This window comes from Perognathus longimembris, chromosome 3 (assembly GCF_023159225.1).
Source record: "Perognathus longimembris pacificus isolate PPM17 chromosome 3, ASM2315922v1, whole genome shotgun sequence".
Lineage (NCBI taxonomy): Eukaryota > Metazoa > Chordata > Mammalia > Rodentia > Heteromyidae > Perognathus > Perognathus longimembris.
The window spans coordinates 44,759,904-44,783,350 of record NC_063163.1 but is presented as its reverse complement, the minus strand read 5'-3'; the positions used below and the strand labels follow the sequence as shown (position 1 = coordinate 44,783,350).

General features: G+C 39.8%; 2 protein-coding genes across 9 annotated transcripts in view; both read right to left on the bottom strand.

Moving 5' to 3' along the window:
• Nucleotides 1–257: 257 nt before the first annotated feature.
• Kcnrg (potassium channel regulator) lies at nucleotides 258–6,630 on the bottom strand. The gene is made up of 2 exons (XM_048341427.1): nucleotides 5,309–6,630; nucleotides 258–1,706 (listed from the first exon to the last, which is right to left on the bottom strand). The coding sequence occupies exons 1-2, from the start codon at nucleotides 5,881–5,883 to the stop codon at nucleotides 1,466–1,468; spliced, it is 816 nt and encodes a 271-aa protein (XP_048197384.1). The 5' UTR covers nucleotides 5,884–6,630; the 3' UTR covers nucleotides 258–1,465.
• Nucleotides 6,631–8,118: 1,488 nt separating this feature from the next.
• The window catches only part of Trim13 (tripartite motif containing 13), a 37,494-nt gene continuing 22,165 nt past the window's right edge, over nucleotides 8,119–23,447 (bottom strand). For 5 of the 8 annotated variants that reach the window (XM_048341420.1, XM_048341423.1, XM_048341419.1 and 2 more), the window contains 2 exons: nucleotides 18,463–18,561; nucleotides 8,119–9,372 (listed from right to left, as the gene is read on the bottom strand). In XM_048341420.1, coding sequence (XP_048197377.1) covers nucleotides 8,146–9,372; nucleotides 18,463–18,561 — 1,326 coding nt within the window. In that variant the 3' untranslated portion in view covers nucleotides 8,119–8,145. Of the gene's footprint in view, nucleotides 9,373–18,462; nucleotides 18,822–18,927; nucleotides 18,994–19,044; nucleotides 19,126–23,447 lie in introns of those variants that run through there. The other 3 variants (XM_048341425.1, XM_048341426.1, XM_048341418.1) reach the window with 3 other exon arrangements.

Genomic DNA, 23,447 nt, shown 5'->3' with positions numbered 1-23,447 from the left:
AGGAGGATTAAAGCTTGTTTTTTTTTAAGTTTTTAATAAACTTTTATTTTTATATTGAAGATAAAGCATATACACAATTGAATATGGAAATAAATAACTAGAAATGCTTTGGAAACTCTTCCATTTCCCCTTCAAATTCATTTTTTAAGCTCATGAATCCTTTTATTTAAAATATGGCAACTATAACACTAAGAAAAACAAAGGAACCATATTTGTGTACAGAAACATACAGCCTTTTGACTTATAAAGATGTCAAGCTCTAAAGGGACAGGATTCTTTTGTGCAGTATTTGGCACATCATAGATATCAATAAGTATTGAATGAATGTTATGTGCATGACATGTTTCTATAGATACTTCTATTGTTATTAAAAAGAAAATTTTATTTTTAATCTCAAAATTATTTCCTGAAAATGTGAATGAATGCCTATTCCCTGCCAAACTATAGTTATAGAACTATTTTCTCTGGCACTTTTTTTTTGAGAGGTGTAAGCTTTATCTTTGGTACTTTTAAAAATCATTCAATCATTTTTAATAGCTTTATCAGTTTTGTCTCTATATAGACGTAATGGTACATGCATAACTATGCCAACTATACCAATTAAATCCCATGCATGGCAAAAATTTATCAGAGATGCAGTGCACCTGGACCAAATACATCATTTCCAAAACTAAAACCACACATTGAAAAAACAAATTGGCTTTTCTGCAGAAAAGAGCGGGTGAGTGCTGCCCAAAAGAAAACAAAAAGCATATTAAAAGGTCATTTCTTACTTGGATTATTTTCAGTTAATATTAACATTACTAATCTTAAATGTATTTGGCACTTTTTATGATATGTAATTTTCCCCCATAACTGAGCACAAAAATCTGCCAGAAACCTCTAGAAATTTCAACTTGTTTACTCTGAGTGGAAGTGCTTCACAGAAAGAGTATGAGAAATAGGCCACAATACACTGTAACAATCCCCATACCCCGACATACACACAATTTCTCAGGCATGACCCCTTTTTTCAATTTTTAATATACATCTGTGCAGTCTAGTGAAGTATTCCTCTTTTATCTATATCATTTCCTCTCCACAGCAGCATGTATCTATGCTAAACTTCCATGCATACTTTATGCCATTTTATAACTTACATTTTCCATCCAGTTATCATATTTTAACCATCTTTATCAGTTTATAAACTGCTGCCTTATTCTTTTTAAGGACTGAACAATATTTTATTATAAATTACCCATTCTAGATTGGTGAACTTATTTGAATCTTTTGCCATTATGATTTTATTTGAATGTGAGCTCCTTGAGAACATGGATTTTTGTGCCTTAAGCATTGTTGAGACCTAGTTGCCTAGAGACTGTATAGTAGGTCAAAAATAAAGTACATTTAACATATATGCCCCAGGTAGGGAATTTCCAAACAAGAAAATGATAATTTCCTTTTACTCTAAAATAGAACAGACATTTCATATCTTTTTCTGAGATTGTTCTGGCATGATATTAGTCTCTGGTTTTGGTGTTTTATTCACTGTGAAGACTTCAAGACTTCTTATTCTTTCAAAGCTATAGCATTCACTTTTGTCTTCAGAAGATAATTTTCTAGTGCTGACCAGATGAAAGCCTTCCTTTAATAAAATGTCAATCAGTAGGCCCAGGACATTTGTTCCGTTGGCCAATTTTCGGTTATCAGGTTTTATGGAAACATACCTGAGACACATAGAAAAAAGTTTAATTATAAAGTATTCTTTTAATAACTAGCAAACTACACACACAAATTGCTTGTAAACTCAAATAAAACCTCACGCCTTTTGGTTTTAGGGTTTTTATTTTATTTCTCTTCTTTTTGGAGCAGGGTCCTGCTGTTTAACCCAGGCTTGCAATCCTCCTTGCAATCCTGCCTCAGCTTTCCTGAGGGCACGAGCACCAAACATGGCATCATAACATTTTCTGATCAGATTTTTTTTAAATCTTCAAATCCAAATTAATAACTGCTTACCTTGTAATAACTTTTAGAGTGCTTTCCAAGTCATTTCAGTTTTTAGTAGTATAACCAAAATAATGAATCTTCATTGAAAAATTATTTTCTGTAGCAAACCATTTAACCAACCAAATTGATATAATTTTTAAAATATACTTCCAGATTTTTTAATTTCCAATTTGATACTTTTACCCACTCTGATTTTTTTCTATGAACATTTTGTACATTTACAATTTCCCACAAGATCTAACTTAGAACTGACATTATGGATTTTTTTTCACTTACTTCTGGTCAAATCCATTTTTTTTTTTTATGAAACCTTACAGATATTTCAAGATTCTTTTGTTGGTTTTTACTTAGTAACTTTCCATTGTCAAAGAGCAAAAATTGGGATCAGAGAACCGCTTAACTGAAAATAGCAACACACTTTATCCCTGGAGCAACTCCACAGAACCAATACACATAGTGCAAGAAAAATGCTTGAATCTTTTCTGACTATATATTGGCTTTAAGATGAATGTCAATCTAACATTTCTACATAGATGTAGGTATATTACTTCCTTACTGTAAATCAAGGATGTTGCTTGTATTATCCATTTTTTTATGAGATAGATATCTAAGCTGTGTAGTTTTATGGAGTTAAAAAGATGCTGGGATACATCTGTAACCTTTTAATGATCATAACTGAAACAGTGGTTATTGTAGCTCACATTTGGAAACTCCTTCTTGGCAAAGAAAATAATAGTAAAATCTAAGAACTATCACATTTCAGAGCACATCTCAAAAAGTTAATTATGTTTGATACAACAAAATTTCAACATTAGTAAATCATTTCATAAGGCCTTAGCTCTTAATTATATATATCTGAAATATTTGCCATAGAAAGTTATATAAAATCTCAGAGTTAAGATACACTTAACAGTAGGTAATAATAAACTGGAATATATTTGTAAGAAACCACTGAGCTAAATTCTTTGACTGGTATGAGGATTGATTTAAAAAAATACTTCCAAGTACAACAAAGGATGGAATAAAAGAAACCAAAGAGAAATAAAATATCTATCTATCTATCTATCTATCTATCTATCTATCTATCTATCTATCTATCTGTCTGTCTGTCTTTCACAGTGCTCCGGATAAAACCCAGGGTCCAGGGCCTGTGATACAAGTAACTCTACCATCCTTTTTTTTTTTTTTAATTTAAAGGCAACTCACACTTTTTCTATTTAAGCCAGTCTGAAAAGGAGATCAGAAAGAACCTGTGATCATAACTTTGACTTGATGGTGTAAGTAATTTAAAGGAGAGAATCTAAGTTTATCTTGTACTATGAACTCAAAAGATAATAAAGTAACTTGCTAGGTTAATAAGGCCTAGTAATTTACACATGTGGAACATACAAATTAAGTTAAATGACACACTACCATTTTTCACTTTTTGAAAATATCTGGATAGATTCAAAACCAAGAAGTGAACAGAATGTAAAAATAATTGCTCCTTATGCAGTTATACACCAATGTGGGCTTTTGTTGTTGTTGTTCGGTCGTGGGGCTTGAACTCTGGGCCTGGGCACTGTCCCTGAGCTCTTCAGCTCAAGGCTAGCGCTCTACCACTTGGGCCACCTTGCCACTTCCGGTTTTCTGGTAGTTAACTGGAGAGTCTCGGGGCCTTTCCTGCCCAGACTGGCTTTGAACCTCGATCCTCAGATCTCAGCCTCCTAAGCTAGGATTACAGGCATGAGCCACCTGTGAAGGGCAAATTTGGGCATTTTAAGGTCAGAGTTTTCACCCAGTCACCATAGATCTCCCTATCACTTTATCTCTACTTTGAAACTGACATATTTTTTTAAAAACCACACAAGACAGAAAAAATTCTGAACTTTTTTTTTGCTGTTGTTGTCAGTAATGAGGGTTGAACTCAGGGTTTGGGCATTATCTCTGAGCTTTTTGGCTTAAAGTTAGTACTAGAGTACTAATCTTGAGTCACAGCTCTACTTCTAGTTTTGGGTGGGTTACTTGGAGATAATAGTCTCCTGAACCTAGCTTCCTGGGCTTGCTTCAAACTACAATCCTTAGAACTCAGTTTCCTGAGTAGCCAGGATTACAGGCGTAATCAGGATTCTATGTGTGAGCCACCAGCACCAGGCAAAAGTCCAACCATTAACCAATTGAAAATACCTCCAAAATGCTGGCTAATATTTAAGTATATTTAAACTTCTGTAAGCTTAAATAAAATGCTTTTCTTATATTAAGATTTTTAAAAATCTGTGCCATTTCTAAAATATAACTACTTAAAAAGGGTAGGAACTATTTGGTACTATATCAACAAGAATAGTCTACTTTCAGTTTCTAATTGTTTTAAGATTATAATTTCGTTCTTTGGGTAGCACTCTGATCTCCAGTTAACCAGCACAAAACTGAAGGTGTGGCTTAAGTGGTAAAGCACCAGCCAAGAAGGGAACAAGCCCAGGAAGAGCTCAGTCCAGAGTTCAAGCCCCAGTACTGGCAAAAAAAAAAAAAAAAAAAAGTGTTGTCATACTCAATTATATTGCCCAGTGTTCTCTGGTTGGTAAGCCAAGACAATGACTATGTTGTGGAGCCATAAACATTGGTATCCCTTCCTGATGGCTACTGCTGACATTAAGAAAGTACCCTAAATGGCTACCTTTATTTTAAAAAAATTTTTAAATGCTGCTTTAAAACACATGCATGCTTTTTTTTTTCCTTTCTAAAAATTAAGATTAGCTTTCAGTAAGCAAAATAAGACATTTTTAACAGATGAAGGGTACGTGTCTCCAGCTGCAGGGTAGATAGAAATCAGCCTTGGGATCTAGCCAAGAACCAAGGAAGAAACAACTTGGGAGCGCTCTTTAACATTCTGAAAGCCCACCCCAGTATAAAAGCCACAGTATTAACAAGACTCGAAATTCACCATGAGACAAAGGTATTTAATGGTATTTCACCTTGCCCACTGAAGAAAAATCAAAGTTTAAGAACTGAAAGAACAAACACTGTGTAAGGAAACCGGGTGAAACTGTTGAACCTTTCCAATATGAAAGCATAAAATAATCTGAGAATATAAGGTGATGTACTTCTAAGCCAAATTCATTAGCAATGGAATATAATCTAAATATTAAACTATTTCTTCTTTTAACTTCCAAGACCATAGTTCAGTTTACCTTGGGTAGTCTTGGTTTACTCCTATTGTCCCTCCTTTACTCTGAACAGTATCCAGGTTTAGTAAAAAAGTTGTCCTACCCAACTCTACTGGTTGTTCCATAACACTAATCAAGCATTTCTTCCACGGAGAGTTTTAGGCATAAGGAATAAATACCTGACTCCAGTCTGCTTATCAGTGTTGTCAGAGCCACACTGGAAAACCAGGTCGTGGTAAGAAGGTCTTTGTGGAGGTAGTGGAACAAAGGTCATCTGAGGAGAAAAAGAGGTACTACTCCAAATAGGTGCTGTAGGTTGTTCTACAAATACTGCAATCCTTCCAGCTAGAATCTCGATTGTTTTGCTGCAAGAGCAAAACACTCTGAAAAAAGCTTGAGTATTTCGGTTTAAAAAATGTACTTCCAGGAGAGCAGGTCTTTCTTGTAGCAGATGCTGGTTTAAGAGATCAGCCAGAGAATCCAGTTCATAGAAAAGAGCCTCTCTCTGAAGCCTACCATAGTCTGAAAAGTCAGAAGGTAATAAAAGCTGGTGATTTCTCAAAAAATCTAAGATGAAACTAAATAAAACACCATCTCTGTCCACAAAAATTTGGCCACCAACCATGCAGAATTCTTGGTCTCTGCCGTCCAACATTCGGGCCAACCGAGAGGAAGGATACTGCTTTATGGTAGAAAGTCTTGTTGTGAATATCTTTCCTCCCACGTTCAAAGTGACCAGTTCCTGACTACTCATTCTTCCTTTGCTTCAAAAACTAGAGGTTACAAATCATCAGCCACAGACTTATGAATAACTCATAAATCAGCCTATTACCAGCAATGTTGTTAGTTTAAATGACTAAGAGGGGAAAGGAGAGTAACAAAACCCAGAGACCCAGAGTCCTAGGTAACTATCCTAAGATAAATAGCGTATCCATAGTTGTGTTTGTAAATGTAAGTTGCTTAGGAACTTTTTTTCTTTTTTGCTTAGGAACTTTTGTAGTATACAAAATGGAAAATCCAACAGAGAAAACTGACTAGGTTCAAGGGGAAAAGTGCCAATATATCTGAGGACTGATGTCAAAAATAATCCCTTGCCTTTATTCCATTAAAACAATACTCTTAGGATGGAGGTGTATGAAACCATGGTATATTCTGTGTGTGAAACAACAAACAAAAATGTACTGAGAATATACAAGCATTACTCTTCCTCAGACCCTCATTTTTATCATGAGCCCCCAAGGCAGAGGTAAGGTTTATAAGGCACAATTATCTGATTTTCTTATGATGCCTTAAAGCAATACAGTGGCTGAATGATAATTCTGTTAACTTAAAATGCATTTACCAAAAAGCTGGGTGCTGGTGGCTCACCACCTATAATCCCCATTTGTAGCTACAAATTGACTCTTCAGCAAAAAGCCAGAAGTGGAGGTATGGCTTAAGTGGTAGACCACTAGCTCTGAGCAGACCACCAGCCTTAACAAAACAGCTAAACAAGAATACCAGGCCCGGTGCTGGGAATATGGCCTAGTGGTAAAATGCTTGCCTTGTATACATAAAGCCCTGGGTTCAATTCCCCAGCACCACATATAGAAAATGGCCAGAAGTGGCACTGTGGCTCAAGTGGCAGAGTACTACTAGCCTTGAGCAAAAAAGAAGCCAGGGACAGTGCTCAGGCCGAGTCCAAGGCCCAGGACTGGCAAAAAATAAAAAAAGAATACCAGGCCCTAAGGTCAAGTGTCAGTACTGTCACACACACACAAAATTTAGTTGTCATTTTTCTTTTGTGTACCTCCTTACTTACCTCAACCCATCTACAGAAATAGGGTAGACATTTTTCTCTGAATTCTATTCCACTTAATGTTGTTTGTTTTTTTCCATGACAGAAATAAAGCAGACTAAAAAGCAGTTCCAAGGTAAGATTACATCTTTATTTTTTTCTAAATTCTAAGCACAAAAATTAATTTTGTTCTGTGGGAATTTTTATTCAGTGTTCAACTGATTACTTTGTAGTTTATAACAGCAAATAGTTTCATCTATTGTCAAATTAAGTCTTTTGGGGGAAGACAACTGAGGTTAAAACTCAGGACTTTGAAACTGCTAGACAGTGGTTCTACCACTCAAGCCATGACTCCAGGCCTGTTTTTCTATTGGTTATTTTTATGAGCTAGGATCTTAATTTTCTACCTGGCAGTACACCTGGTGCATTATGGTATGCCTATTTTATGCTTCTCATTGCTTCTGGGATTACAGGTAATACCACTGAGACCAGCTATGGGTTGAGAAAGAGTCTCACAACCTTTCCTGTCCAGGCTGACCTCAAACTACAAGCTTCCCTATCTCAGTCTCACAAGTAGCTAGAAATATGGGTTCAAATTAATCTTAACTACATTTGAAATTCTATTAGCAAGTAGACTGAGTTTTCATTCTTAAAAACCACAACACTCAGCTGCCATTGAAAAAAGATGACTTTGCCATCTTTTTTTTTGGGGGGGGGACACATTTTTATTTGCTAAACTTATGTTTTGAGGTTAGGGTCTGGCTCAAGTGGCAAAGCACTTCTTAGCAAGCACAGGATTCTAAGTTAAAACCCTAGTACAACCATAAAAACAAACCAACAAAAACTACATGTTTGCACAGTCCCCTAACAGCATTTGAAAAATTGATAAAAGAATATCCATCCTCCTAAAATGCTTTTTCTTGTGTCAAGTTAACCAGTTTTTGTTTACATAAAATGTTTACATTTTGGTGAGAAAGGAATCAACCTTCTTGAAAAACTTGGAAACCGAACCTACTCATACTCCCCACCCCTCTTGTGGTAACACTATGGGTTCAGCTTGTGCTTGGGCTTGTTAAGTAGGTACTCTACCACATGAGAACTTCACTTTTTACTAAATTTAAACATGTATACACATTATTTATAAAAGAAAAACTTTTAGGAAGAAAATGACTGGAATCAGAATCACTACCCCTTCTATCAATTTCTATTTTCACAAAAAACTGCAGAGTTCAAGAGATCTTATAATAGTTTATATTTGCACACAAATTCTGCCACATTGTTCAGTACCACCAAAGTAAAATTCTTAACTCTTTCACTCAAAATGAAAAGCACATCTGCCATTTGTTCCCAATAAAAAACTGATTGTTCTATAAAACAAGCTGATTTAGTCAGGTAAGAAGTGAAGTTTGAAAGATGGTCCTTCCACTTTGCCAACTCATCAAATAAAGACCATTCTAGGAATAAGGTAGGACAGAAAAAAATAAGGCCAAGCAGAAGGACTACCATAAACAGCTGGTAGAAGCTCCAAGGAATCTTGCTAATGAATGTGCCAGTATCTTGAGGTAAGGAGAGTTTATCCACATCTACTAGTTTTATGTCCTCCCACTGACTAGTATCAAAATTCTTCATTAAAGGGCTTGAAGGCAAATTAGAGGGAGGCAAAGGTGTTTCCTTGATAACTTTGATTTTCTCCCTAAACTCCTGCATCTGCTGCAGAAATATAATCGGTTCTGATACATCCTTGAAAGCCTCAGCAATGTTAAATGCCATCCGTTGCTCCTGCAAAATGGTATTGAGTTTGTTGATTTCTGGATCGTAGGCTTGCATGACTGCAAGTTTCATGGTCTCAAAGTCAGACAGGATTTCATTCTTCTTTTGATCCAGAGTATGTTGTAACTTCTCAAAAAATTCCTTCACTTTATCTGAATCTTTAGTCAGTAACTGTAAGGATTTCCTCTTGCTAGTTTCCAAGGTATCTAAGCGAGAAAGAGCATCTCCCCGACGCCAGGTCTCAAAACTCTGAAAGAGGGACTCAAAGGCATCCCTTTCCTGAGCATAGGCATCTTCAATAGAACAGAAGACATGCTTGGTGTGGTCACCCCGAGTAGCACAGATCCCACAAATCAGCTGCATATCAGTTAAGCAGAAAATATTGAGAGGTTGGCCCAAGTGTCCTTTGCACACTGGCATTTTGGGAGAGATCTTGATTTTGTTATACTTCTCCACAATACCCTTCAGGGAGTAATTAACCTGCAGACTATTGACTCCAGTAGCTGAAGTTTCCTTACGGCATGTAGGGCACTTGAAAGGAGATGGTCTCCACAATGAATTGCGCACATTTCCCTCTAAGAGACCTTCTAAGCATTTTTTGCAGAAGTTGTGTGAGCAAGGCAAAACTCTAGGATCATCAAACAGACTGCAACAAATTGGGCAGGTGAGATCTTCTTCAAGCAGCTCCATCACATCCTACCACAGAGAAAGAAATATTTTATTTTACTCTGGTAATACCTTCCACTAGGACTATGTAATAATTAGAAAGGCCTACTGTGGTAATTCTCTCTAGGACTATGTAATTAGAAAAGGCTACATCACACTAAAATGACCCGTTACTGAAATAACCAGCCAAAGGAAGAAAGAAATTCGGGAAGGGAATGCACACCACAGCAGATTTAATCCACTAGAATGAGAACATGCTCCTTGTTAGTAGGGCACCCAGGACACAAGGCCTTTGTGTGTTCTTTCCAACAACAGTCTTTGGCTAAGGCCGGGTTAGGACTAGGACAACTTGGAAGTTGAGCCAGCAAGACCCAACCAACAATTGATTTAAAACACAGTTGACTGCTAACTGTCAGAAACAAAGCTACCCAGTGTCTGTAATAAAATGAGCTCCTTTACTTTGAGCCCACAAATATTAAATGGTATGCTATTTAAAAGCACAAAAATATAAATTCAAGAATGTTGTTGTTATGCAAACAGTTTTTTTTAGCATTTTTAAATTTCAAAGTCAAGACCAGTTACTAAAATCATAAGTTAAAGGCTCAAGAGCTGCAATTCAGTTTTACCTGTAGAACTAAATAAGGATTTTTGTTGTTTTCAAATACCAGTAGCAATCAAAGCTATCTTATCAATCATTGACACTATCAGTTCTCAAAATGTGCTGAATCCCTCTCAGAGAATTCTTGAAGTCAAAACTATTGTTACACTTTGCACCATGTAAAACCAGTGCACTTAAGAGTATAAAAGTAATGGTACGTAGAGACTGCAGGAAGTTTAATAGGACTCATGCAAAACAATAAAAAAAAACTCCAAATTCTATCATCAGCATTACATTCTCAAAAGTTTCATTAAAAAAAAATATTCTTGATGCTGGGCTCTAGTGGCTCATACCTGTAATCCTTAGATACTGAGATATGAGGATTTTGGTTCAAAGCCAGCCAGGGCAAGAAACTCCGTGAAACTTTTTTTTTTTTTTTTTTTTGCCAGTCCTGGGGCTTGGACTCAGGGCCTGAGCACTGTCCCTGGCTTCCTTTTGCTCAAGGCTAGCACTCTGCCACTTGAGCCACAGCACCACTTCTGGCCGCTTTCTGTATATGTGGTGCTAGGGAATTGAACCCAAGGCCTCATGTATACGAGGCAAGCACTCTTGCCACTAGGCCATATCCCCAGCCCTCCATGACACCCTTATCTCCAATTAACCTAAAAAAAAAAAGCCAAACAGAGCACAGAGGCCAGGATGAGTTTAAGACCCAGGACAGACAAAAAATAAGAGTAGTAATTATTATTAATATTTTGTGCTGTTACCGGGCTTGAATTCAGGGCTTCAACCTTCCTTTCTTAATGAGGTCTACCACTGGAGCTACACCTCCAGTCCAGCGGGTGGTAAATTGGAGATAGTCTTCAAAGACTGTTCTGCCCAGCCAGCTTGGAACTACCATCTCCCAGATCTCAGCCTCCTGAGTAGCTGGGATTACAGGGATGAGCCAATAGTATCTAGCAACAAAAAAGTATTTTGTTAACCATCAACTGTTATACACCTTTTTTTTTTTTTTTTTTGCCAGTCCTGGGCCTTGGACTCAGGGCCTGAGCACTGTCCCTGGCTTCTTCCCGCTCAAGGCTAGCACTCTGCCACTTGAGCCACAGCGCCGCTTCTGGCCGTTTTCTGTATATGTGGTACTGGGGAATCGAACCTAGAGCCTCGTGTATCCGAGGCAGGCACTCTTGCCACTAGGCTATATCCCCAGCCCCCTGTTATACACCTTTTTAATATTGTGTGTGACCAGAAGTACACACAAAACAATTCTATATTCTAGCAGTTGTATGGAAGAGAAGCATTTATGTGAATGATTTGCAAGATGAACCAGCTGTTTGTTTTTTTTTAATGGGGTACCACTTTTACTTGAAAGAACAAATGACAAACTATACAGATTCAGGTACCTGGCAGGCATTTCCTTGAATAAAATGAGCTTGTTACTTCAAGAAAAGTAAGTGTTTCTTGCCAATGGAAAAGTGTTTTTATGTAAAAATTAGAATTTTGAAAAATGTATTTGGAACTTGTGAGCCTAACAGCTTCACATTAAAGATTTCTCTGATTAGATAGATGGAGGTTCTAATAAAGTTATCTATTTTGCAAGAGCTACTATTTGGAACTGGTATTTTTTTCAAGTCACTAGTACATGTTGTATTTTAAAATGCCCAAGATGGGGCTGGGAATGAGGCCCTGGGTTCAATTCCCCAGCACCACATATACAGAAAACGGCCAGAAGTGGCGCTGTGGTTCAAGTGGCAGAGTGCGAGCCTTGAGCAAAAAGAAGCCAGGGACAGTGCTCAGGCCCTGAGTCCAAGCCCCAGGACTGGCCAAAAAATAAAATAAAATAAAATGTGCAAGAAAGACCAATATAGGCTCATGAATATGATTTCCTATCCTGTACTATAACTAAATAATAACTAGTTGAGTTTGGGTATAGTATCAGAGCCTGACAATTATCTGAAAAGGCATATTAAAGCCTTCCTCCCCTTACCAACTAGACACAACTGTAAAGCCAGAATTTTCTTTGTATATTTCAATCAAAGTAAGTTACTGGAATATATAATGGAATCAGATGTCTTACTAACCAAGGTTGGGGTATAGTTCAGTGACTTGGTTTAATCTCCAGCATAGCCTGGCCACTCTCCCTGCCCTTCCATACATTCTACAAGTATATAACGGAATGCTACTTTTCTCTCAATTTTGTTTGGGAATTTTTTTTTCTAAAGTACTTAACGTGATAGGTTTATTTTTGCTATCTTAAATGAAACAGTATTTTTTTAATCTTCAAGTTTTACTTTCTAACAAACTTACACAATACACACACATATAAACAGAGGTCTTAAGACCCTCATTTTTTGTATGTGTGTTTAGTAAAGGTGCTTGAACTCTGGGCCTTGAGCCCTTACTTGGCTTTCACTTGAGACTGGTGCTCTACCACTTGAGCCATAGGCTCTACTTCCTGCTTTTTGATGGTTAATTGGATATATCACAGGCTGGTTTCAGACTGAGATCCTCAGAGCTCAGCTTCCTGAGTAGCCAAGTTATAGAGGCATGAGCCACCAGTTCCATGTTGGGTCATCATTCTTTGAAGACATGTTGGTCCTAAGACCAAAAGATATGAGAATCCTTGATACTATTTCCTGATCTACATTCATTATTTTTAAAATATACATTTCATCCATAAGACTAAACCAAAAACACTCAATATTTCAGTTTTCTCAGGGACACACAGTGCACTACCACTAAAATACCTCATAAACTATAGGCCAGTTTCTTAAAACTTGAGCCATAACTACACACCTGCAGACTTTTCTAAAACCTCTTGTGAATATAAGAAATCGTATCATCTATGCAAAAGATCAACTATGAGTAGGCAATTTTTTTAAAAAGTACTGGAAGCAGCATGCAATAAAGTAGTTCTTTTTGTTTTTGTGCTACAGGAGTTTGAACTTAGAACCTCATGCTCACTAAGCAGGTACTCTATTACCTTTCGTGTTAATTTCAAGATGGGTGTCACTTTAAGTGTAGTCCAGGCTGGACTGCAGTGCTCCTATTTATGGCCTGAGATGACAGGCTACATCACTGTGCCACGCTGTTTTGCTTCCCCCATAGATTGGAGTGGCAAGTAAATACTACCTTTCCCAGCCAATGGTCTGCATTTTGGGGTTTCAGAAAACCCTATCCAAACATATTAACAGGAAAACAAGATTTACCACGTGGTCAGAATAAGGAGAGAGGCGACACGCAAGGCAAAGAGAAACTAGATAAAATGGAGGACACTGTAATATGGGCCAAGAAGAATTAATTCTAAGGCAATCAAGTGTGATCAACAGCGAAAAGGAAAATGTCACACACAGGAAAATTTGGAAATAACAAATAGTCATCTCAAAGTCAATCAACTTACTGCTCTAAAAATAAACTGGAGGGAAAAGTACTATTTGGGAAGCCTCTTATATACGTTTTTTTTTTTTTTTTTTGGCAAGTCCTGGGGCTTGGACTCAGGGCCTGAAGACTGTCCCTGGCTTCCTTTTGCTCAAGGCTAGCACTCTGTCACCTGAGCCACAGCACCATTTCTGGCCGTTTTCCATATATGTGGTAATGGGGAATTGAACCCAGGGCTTCATGTATACGAGGAAGGCTCTCTTGCCACTAGGCCATATTCCCAGCCCATTGGGAAGCCTCTTAACAGAAAAAAATGGAAGCTGAGGATATAGCTCAGTAGTAGGAATATCAGTCTAGCATCTACAAACCCTGGGTGTGAGCCCGAGCACCACATGAACATCAGGTCAGTATTAGACACCCTTGTTTCATTTTTAGTGATTAGAGCTTACTTCAGATTTATACTTTAAAAACTTATTTTCATTTACTTAAACACTAATCATCTTCTTCCCTTTATTTTATGCTTTTTCTTCCTGTTATATTCAAAACTACTCTAGTTATACTCAAAAACTTACTCTTAGTTATACAGATAACTCCTTCACAGCTAGGACTACAGGCATGAACCACCATGTCTGGTTTTCCTTTGAGAAAGAGTCTCACTGACTTTCTGCCATATGCTGGCCTCAAACTTTAATCTGCCTCCCATGTAGCTAGAATTATAGATGTACACCATAACATTTAGCTTTATACTTGTATTTTTATTAGACTTTTATTTTTGTAGAATACTAGGCTTGCTTAATGTAGTAAAGACTTCTGGGTTCAATCCCCCGCACCATAGGGAAAATCGCCATGAATTTATCTGTTTTAGGTGTACAGTTCTATTTTAGACAAATGCATTTTTTTTTTGGTTGGTCACGGGGCTTGAACTCAGGGCCTGGGCACTGTCCCTGAGCTTTTTCACTCAAAGCTAGTGCTCTACTACTTTGAACCACAGTGCCACTTCCAGTTTTCTGGTGCTTAACTGGAGATAAAGAGCCTCACAGGCTTTCCTGCCAGGGCTGGCTTTGAACTATGATCCTCAGATCCTCACTCCCTTAAGCAGCCAGGATTACAGGCATGAGCCACAAGCATCCAGCTATGCCATTTATTTTTAAATAAATTATCTGCACTCAAGGACTACTACAAGTATTTCATCAATCCTTTTTTTATGTGTGCAACAGCTTCTCACAAGTAACTTTAACAATCAAAATATTAAAATAGGAATTAAAATATTAGTTATTAAACATTAAAACATTTAGTTATTTAATATTAATATTAAGTAGTCACAATGGAAATGAGTCATAAAACAAAGTATTATATATGCACCACATTTCTCCCTGGTAGAACTCCTTTATTTTTAAACAACCACCCAAAATGATACTTACTAATTAAAAAAGTGCCTTTTGGGGGACATGAACTTGTTCATAAACCTGATCTACAGGATATGTGAGGTAGAATATTAATTGTGTTTGGTCTTATACAGTTTATATTCTATGTTAATACTGCTTAACTTATATTTAAAGATTGTAAATATTCTGAGAAGAAAGAACAAGTATTTCACTAGAAGTCAGTCTACTGCCCAAGAAAAGATAACTATGGTACTTGAACAACCAGGAGGCAGTCATTTACACTAGCAGCAAAATTTTCCAATTCAATTTTTCCTTAGAAATTATCTATTACAAAATTTAAGTTTTAATATTCAGGTTCACATTACTGGAATTTCTGAATGATAGGGTTAAATAGAAACTAACTATACTATATGTCAAAGTATACCTATATTTGGTTAACTATGGTAAGAGGTATGTATAACAGCACATATTCTTTTATCTAAATTAAAAATATTCTAGTACCACGCTAAAATCTCAAGTCCCAGGCCAAGGTAATGACAATAGCAGTGTCTTTCGTGAAAAACTGAATGGACAATCTAAAGATATAAAGACACGTTAAAAAATGAAATATATAAATGAAGAGGCAATTCCTTAAATTCAGAAATGTAGAGCATTTATAAAAATAGTGTCACTCTAAAAGACATAAGTACCTTTTTTTTTTTTTTTTTTTTGGCCAGTCCTGGGGCTTGGACTCAGGGCCTGAGCACTGTCCCTGGCTTCTTTTTGCTCAAGGCTAGCACTATGCCACTTGAGCCACAGCGCCACTTCTGGCCATTTTCTGTATATGTGGTGCTGGGGAATTGAACCCAGGGCCTCAAGTATATGAGGCAAGCACTCTTGCCACTAGGCCATATCCCTAGCCCAAGTACCTTATTTTTTAAAGACATAAAAATAAATTCTACAAATCTGCTGTACACTGCTGTCTGTCTCAACTAGAGTTGAAAACACAGACATCCCTGATTTACTAGTTTGGCTTACCAAGTTTTGTTGTTGCAATGGAGCAAAAATGACACACATTCTCTTGAAGCTGCACTTGGGACTTAACTTATCATTACTCTAGTATTTAGAGTAGTGATATGTGCTCTGTGTATGTAGGTGTATGTGTGTGTGTGTGTGTTGGGTGTGCTGTGCCAGTCCTGGTATTTGAACTCAAGAGCACAGGCACTGTCTCTGAGCTTTCTTTCCTCACAGTGAGAGCTCTACCACTTGAGCCACAGCTCCAAATTAATTGGAATTAAGAGTTCTCATGGACTTGCCAGCCCAAGCTGGCTACAAATCTTGATCCTCAGATCTCAGCCTTCTGAGTAGTTGGGATTATAGATGGGTGCCAGGGTGCCTGGCAGATTTACTTTCTTTTGATGAGGCAGTTGATGTGGCTAGACAATATATAAAAGGGTTGAGGGTGTAACTCAAGTGGTTGAATGCAGGCGAGGCGGGTATGTTAAAACACACACAGGCGAGGAGGGTATGTTAAACACACACACACACACACACACCCAAAAAAAGAAAAAAACACAGAAAGATGACACCAGGGCCAAGTTGGTTGATACAAGCCTACAATACTAGCATGCAGAGGAGGAGGCAGGAGTTCAAGCTCAAGGCTAGCCTGTACCAACACAGAGAAAGACCCTGCCTCAAAAAGATGAAAAAAACTGACAACACGCTAAAACTGGAGGGGTTACCAAATGCAATTAGCTCTTGTGTATAAATTATCAAAATAGCCTGGAGTTACAGAAATACAGAGGGGAAATTGCCAAACAAAACATCAGCAAGATATCACCACCATTATTTTTGTCTGTTCCAATCTTGTGTCTGTATGTGAGCACGGGTGCTTGGGTACACACACACATTGTAACAGAACTGGTAGCATGATACAATTATTCTGTTCTCAATACACATTTTTCCCTATCGTATTTTCAAAAATATGGTAACCTACCTTATAGTTTCTCATAGTTTATGTTCTGGTATTTTAATGTTTAGATTAAAACTTTACATAGTTCTAATTATTTCCTTAGATAATTCCCTTAATTGTACTACTGGATCAAGGAAAGCTCTTGAAAAATTTACCAAGGTTTTCTGCAGAAACAAACACTATTAAATCTAATGTGAATGTCTTACCTCTCCATGTAATTCTTCAACAAAACCAGGAGCCTGTAATCCCAGATACTAGGGAGACAGAGAAAAGGGGGGATTCCCCCGAGCCAAAAGCACAGTCTAAGCTCAACCTATAAAGCTGGCCATGACATTAGGTAAGTATCATTCCAAGCTTTGTTGTAAGCATATATAGGAGAATCAAAGTTCAGGCTGATCAGGGCAAAAACAAGTATCTCAAAAATAAATAGAGCATCCAGGTACTGGTAAGCTCACAGTGGTAATAATCCTAGCTACTCAGGAGGCTGAGATTTGAGGATTGTGGTTCAATGCCAGCTCAAGGAAGGAAAGTCCATGAGACTGTGATCTCCAATTAAGTATTAAAAAAAAAAAATCACTGAAGTGGAGCTGTGACTCAAGTGATAGAACACTAGCATTGAGCAAAAAAGCTCAGAGATGGTGCCCAGGCCCTGAGTTAAAGCCCCAGGACAAGCACACGCACACGCGCACACACACACACACACACACCAAAAACAAAAACCTAAAGCAAAGACTGGTCCTGTGGCTCACATAGTAGAGCAATGCGTGCTAGTAAGCAAGAGGCCTGAGTTCAAATGCCAGAAACACCAAAAAAAAAAAAAAGTACTAATTCTGACTTATGACATGCTAACCAGTCTATAGAACACTTTAATAACAATAAAATTATAACTTAAAAAGAGAGGTCAGATAACCTATAAGTGTGTAGGCAGTAAGAAAGTGTGTAGGCAATAAGAAAAGGCAGTAAGACCAGGAGACAGTTTTAATAAGTCAGCTGCTATACAACCACCACCAAAACATTTTTAGGAAGAACCTGTAGAAATTTATCTTAAGGGTGGGCACTGGTGACTCACATCTGTAATCTAGCTACTCAGGAGTCTGAGATCTGAGGACTGTGGTTCAAAGGCAGCCTGGGCCATTAAAGTCTGTGCAACCCATCTCCAATTAACCACCAAAATACCTTAAGTGGGGCTGGGCTCAAAGTAGTACAGCCCTAGCCTTGATCAAAAAGAGCTCAGTGACAGCACCCAGGCCCTAAGTTCAAGCCCCATGACAGACAAAAAAAAAAAAATTTTAATTCCATGGTAGTGTTTACCTAACTTGCCTTATGCTGTAGGTTCCATCTCCAAACCTACAGAAATAAATTAATTTTGAAACATGTTATCTTCCAGTTGTTCAAGAAAGAAATACAACCAATCAACAGTCTATCAAATTCTACTAAAATGGCTTTGTAAATGATTTTTTTGCTCTTAAAATACCTAATCTATAGTCATAGAAATCTTAGGGCCTGTTCTATAAGCCCCAGCAGCCTGACAGTTCACCAGGCCAGAGAACTTAAAAAAAAAAAAATGTTGCTGAAGCTTCTATACAATATGTCTTTTAGTAGAAAGTGCCTAAAACAATTGCCATATAAAAATTGACAAGTATGGATTGTATTTTTTTGTTTTCACAGAATATGAGAAGACAAGACCACCAATGGAAGAAGTGGATGGCACATATATGCTCTACACATAGTTCGATTTGGAAAGGTGCTGGGCGTAATGAATCAGCTGCTTTCTCTTAAAATGAGAGATAAAAAAAGGTATTACAGTTTACCTCTGTCCCCGGCAAGCAGGTGTTTTCGGCAGGATTACTATTTCCCAGGGCAAAGCAATCAGGGTTTCTTTCTCGTTTGGGCTGACAAGCTAGAGGCCGCTGCGAGAAGAGAAGGTGTTTTTCAGGCACCAGATCTGTGTTCTTAACCCTTATCATTTTTTTTCAGGGGCCCCACAAACCAGCCAGCGCGGGCATAAAGGGGGAGAGGCAGGAGGCCTTTGTGCTCAAAACCTGACGGTTAGGGCGCCATCCCGGACGCCCCGCAGGGGTGGCAGGCGGAGGGCTCGGGTTCCTCCTCCCCTTTTTCTTTAATAGGCGCTGGGATGGCACCCACGGCTTCCCCCACCCCCCCACCCCCGCCCCCGCGCTCCTCTCCGAGCAGACAACCCTGGCCCGCCGGAAAAGGCTGTGGCTCCCACTCGCGCAGGCTCTCGCAGCCGCGGCGGGCTTACGGCTCCCCCTTACCCCCAGCCCAGAGAAACCGGGCGGCGGCCGCCCAGGTCCAGCCTCTGGGACGGGGAAACCCGCGCCAGATCGGCAGACTCGCCAGCAGCAGCCGCCGCCCCGCCCGCGCCCGCGCCCGCGCCCGTCCCAAGATGGACTCGCGGCGCCGCCAGGCCCCGCCCTACTCGACTCCGCCTCCCGGCCCGGCCTACACGGGAAAAGGGGCTGGGAGGAAGGGGCGCGGTGGGCGCGCTTCCGGTGTCCCCAAGCGCCGCCCGCGCCCGCGTCCGCGCGCGGGTAGGAGGGGGAGGCGGCGCCCGCCCTTTCCAATCCAGGGGCTGCGCTCGCGGCCGCGCGTGCCCGCGTGCCCGCGTGCCCGCGTCCCCGCCGGAGCCACCGCGCAGGAAGCGACGCGCAAGGAGACGGTTGGGTTTGGATTGTTGTACTTTTTTTTTTGTTCGTTGCATTTTTAGGAACAAAAAAAAAAGCCCAACCCTTCACACCACTTCATCTGCATCCCGAGACCTGAAGCCCAGCCTTGGCCGCGCGGGGGCCGGCCCCCGCGAGTCCCCAGCTCATCACCCCTTCTCCGTCGCTGCGCCGTCTTTCCACTTCCACCTAGATGATCTTGAAAGGAAAAGCGCACGACTGTTCCCCGGGGCGGGAAGGGCTTGGAAACTGGGTCCAGATCAGCCGCCCTCAGTGGCGGCCGCTAACCTGACCTCCGATCGCCAGCACCTGCGTGCGTGCTGCCGCGAGCTGGCGCTCCGAGGAACACTTAAAAGAGCGAGGGGTCTGAGCGCAGACATGCAGACACAGAGAACGAGCCCCGCTCGACGCTGCGGCGCGCGGGGGGAGGCAGGCCAGGGCGAGGCGGGGGCCGCGGGCCCGTCCCCTCGCATCGGGGACACAGCTAGGCCGGGAAGGAAGCCGTAGGCTGGGTACCTGTTGGGAAGAGCTTCCCGAGCCGGTGAGAAGGCCCTGGCCCCTGCTAGTGCGGGGCGCATCGCCCTGGCTGCAGCCAGGTAACACTAGGTACAACGGTCCCTCTGCCTATTTCGTCCTCATCTGACACCGTGAGTGGAGACCACGGTCCTTTGTGACTTCGAGGCAGAGGGGAGGATAAAATCAAACTCTACCTACAATTCTCTATATGGCGCCGCAACTGTCTGCTAACAAACACTGCACCCAGGCCGCTACTGAATGTTACTCAAAATAAACTGGTTTAAAAACATTTCAAGACAACCTGATAGATAATATAGGAAAATTAAATTGATGAATATTAAGTCACTAACTCATGAGCCACAATTATCTTCAATATAATTCTATATAATACCATGTAGTTCTGCAAATAGATCTTGGTGTGGTGGTGGATACGAATTAATGAACTGCCCAATTAAATGTAAAGTGCTTATTAAATGTGCATAGCAATCCCTAGACTTTAGTAAGTAAACATACAGTATATGAAGCACACTTAAGTGGAAAGAAAAAAAGTGAGAAAGGAAGAACACCCTCCACTCTTCTCCCAGGGTCCCCTGCACAACACAAAGGGGACTGCCAGTGTGCTTAGAAAGAACAACTACCCTGTTAGAAACTGCACAGGCAGCTGCGTCCTTCCTGGAACAACACAATGTAAGTAGATTCTGATACAGATAAGTTCTTGTCACACTGGAATTTCCTTCTATTGACTGTTCTTTAAAGTGAACTAACAGCTAAAGTTTAAAATTCATTTACCAGCAAAGCAATAAAGACTATAAGAATTTTAAGTGAGTTATGTAAATACACCATGGCTTTTAGCTCTTCTCCCCACCTACCAAGACATAGATAACTGCTAGATAGATGTTCTGTAACAAAAGGACAGTGGAATGGAGTGCACATTGAAGTGTAAGCTGTCAGTGAAGAGCATCTAATCACTAAGACTTGAGCAGGTGTGCACAGAAAAGAGGTACTGGCAAGCCCTCCCCCCAATACACTTGAATACTTATTTTCTTCCCTTCCCTATAAATTAAAGTTGAGATTCCAGCCCAACATGTTCCAGAGATGATTCCTGTCAGGAAAAGGCACTGACATTGCAAGGGATAGGATCTAGCTTGGCCACTTACTAGTTGTTCAAGTTACTTGGTATTTTATTTTTTGCCAGTCCTGGGGCTTGAACTCAGGACCTGGACATTTTCCCTGAGCCTCTGCATTCAAGGCTAATGCTGTTCCACTTAAGCTGCAGCACTACCCCGGGATTTTTCTTAATTTATTGAAGAGTCTCATAGACTTTTCTGTCTGGCCTGGCTTTGAACTGAGATCCTGAGATATCAGCCTCCTGAGTAGCTACCATTGAAGGCATGAGCCACTGGTATCCAGCTTACTTGGTATTTCTTTTTCTGAAAAATTCAATACCACATATCTATTAACTACACTGTATAAAAATGAAATGTACAGTAAATCAAGACAAATATTCTAAAATCCTCCAAAGGAAAATGATATGTATAGATATATTTCCATATATCTGTATGTCTTTAAAAGGCAAAGATAGTATACTATGTAGATGACTGAGGTTAATGTTATTTAGCTCTATCTTATGGTATGCATCATTTCCTATATAGTTCTGAAAAGTATTTGGTTTTTCTGGTATTCTGGTATTTTAACAATAATTATTTATACTCAATCATGATACATTTCTAAAATTTCATTCCCAATATTTTCATAAGAATAACTTTGAGGGCCTTTAATATGTTTAATTCAGATGAAAGCTAATAAGTTCTTAAATTTGCAACTGTCTAGATACTTGTCTGCTGCCTGTTCAGGTCACAAATCATGTGCTCAGTTGGGGCTGGTACTAGGATTTGGACCCAGACCCTCATAAACACTAGGCAAGCACTCTACCCCAGAGCTACATTCCCATTCCACAATTGACTAAGCTGTCTTTCTGGGCAGTACTGGGGCTTTGGCTTACTAGTCGGGTGCTCTAACACTTGAGCCATACCTCAGCCTCATGTGCTACATTTTTATCCTGAAAATGGTTTGATGATGGCAATCCTATTTTGGCTTCAAAAACTATTCTTGTGGATATTTTTAGACTATTTCTTTTGCAAACAAAGGTACAACGTTCCATCATTTCCAGTGGCATTAACACACTTTTAATGTCAATAGGTATCTTGCAGAAAACTGTTTCTGAGGCTCTAGACTTTATTAGAAACCTGAAGAGCACTGCAAAGTACAGGCTTAAAAAAAACAACACCAAGGGCTGGGGATATAGCCTAGTGGCAAGAGTGCCTGCCTCGGATACACGAGGCCCTAGGTTCGATTCCCCAGCACCACATATACAGAAAACGGCCAGAAGCGGCGCTGTGGCTCAAGTGGCAGAATGCTAGCCTTGAGCGGGAAGAAGCCAGGGACAGTGCTCAGGCCCTGAGTCCAAGGCCCAGGACTGGCCAAAAAAAAAAAAAAAAAAAAAAACCAAGACCTTAGTTGGGTCTCTCTGATACCAAAGCATTTGGTAATAAATGCCTTGTCAAAATGTGTTTATCTTATAATGGTCTTGTTTATAACACCATGCACATTGTTGCTAGCGCAGCCAGATCTCTAGGTTGGGATGGATCGAATGCAACCCACACCCTTCCTTCTCCATGAGGCAAAAAACACAGATGATTATCAAGATGCATGGGCCTAATTATATAATAGACTATTGTGCTATAAAATCTACCAGAAATTTTTTCAGTTCTGTTTTCCTTTCTCATCCCCCTTTTATGGGGTGGCAGTGGTGAGGGTTTAGGATAGGGTCTCACTGTGTCATCCAGACTGGCCCTGAACTCTGAATTCTCTGCCTCATCCTACAAAGAGCTGAGCCTACCAGGCATGTGCCATCATGTCTGGCTTAGTCAGTTCTCAGTTTCATTGATTCTCTTAGTGGTACTCTACTATGGTCTCCTTCAGAAAAGCCTACCAACTTTCCATTGTCTCCTGGCTTTTCTTCTTCTCACTTAGGAACACTTACTGGGTTATCCTCTTCCACCCAGCACTGACATCCAGTAGGCCTTTACTCCATGGTTTTCCTGTTGTTTGCAGTAGTGGGAATCAAACCCAGGGCATCAGGTGCATAAAAAGAATCTGAACTAGACTCCCGGTCCAAACACTTAGTTCTTAGGACTCCTAGAACTTCAATGATCAATTAATGACTCTTATATCTCCCTATGAAGCAGGGGTTACCTATGGTTATACCTGTTTTGTTTTGTTTTTTGCCAGTCCTGGAGCTTGAACTCAGGGCCTGTGCACTGTCTTGGCTTCTTTTTTGCTCAAGGCTAGCACTCTACCACTTGAGCCACAGCGACACTTCTGGCTTTTTTCTATATATGTGGTACTGAGGAATCAAACCCAGGGCTTCATGTATGTGAGGCAAGCACTTTACCACTAGGCCATATTCCCAGGCCCCTGGTTACACCATTTTTAAAACATCTAAAGTTAAATACTTGAATAAAGGCATTCTCTTTCTTCCTGCTCGCACAGTCTTCCTGTCTGCAAGCATTTCTTAGTGCATATGTAACCTAATG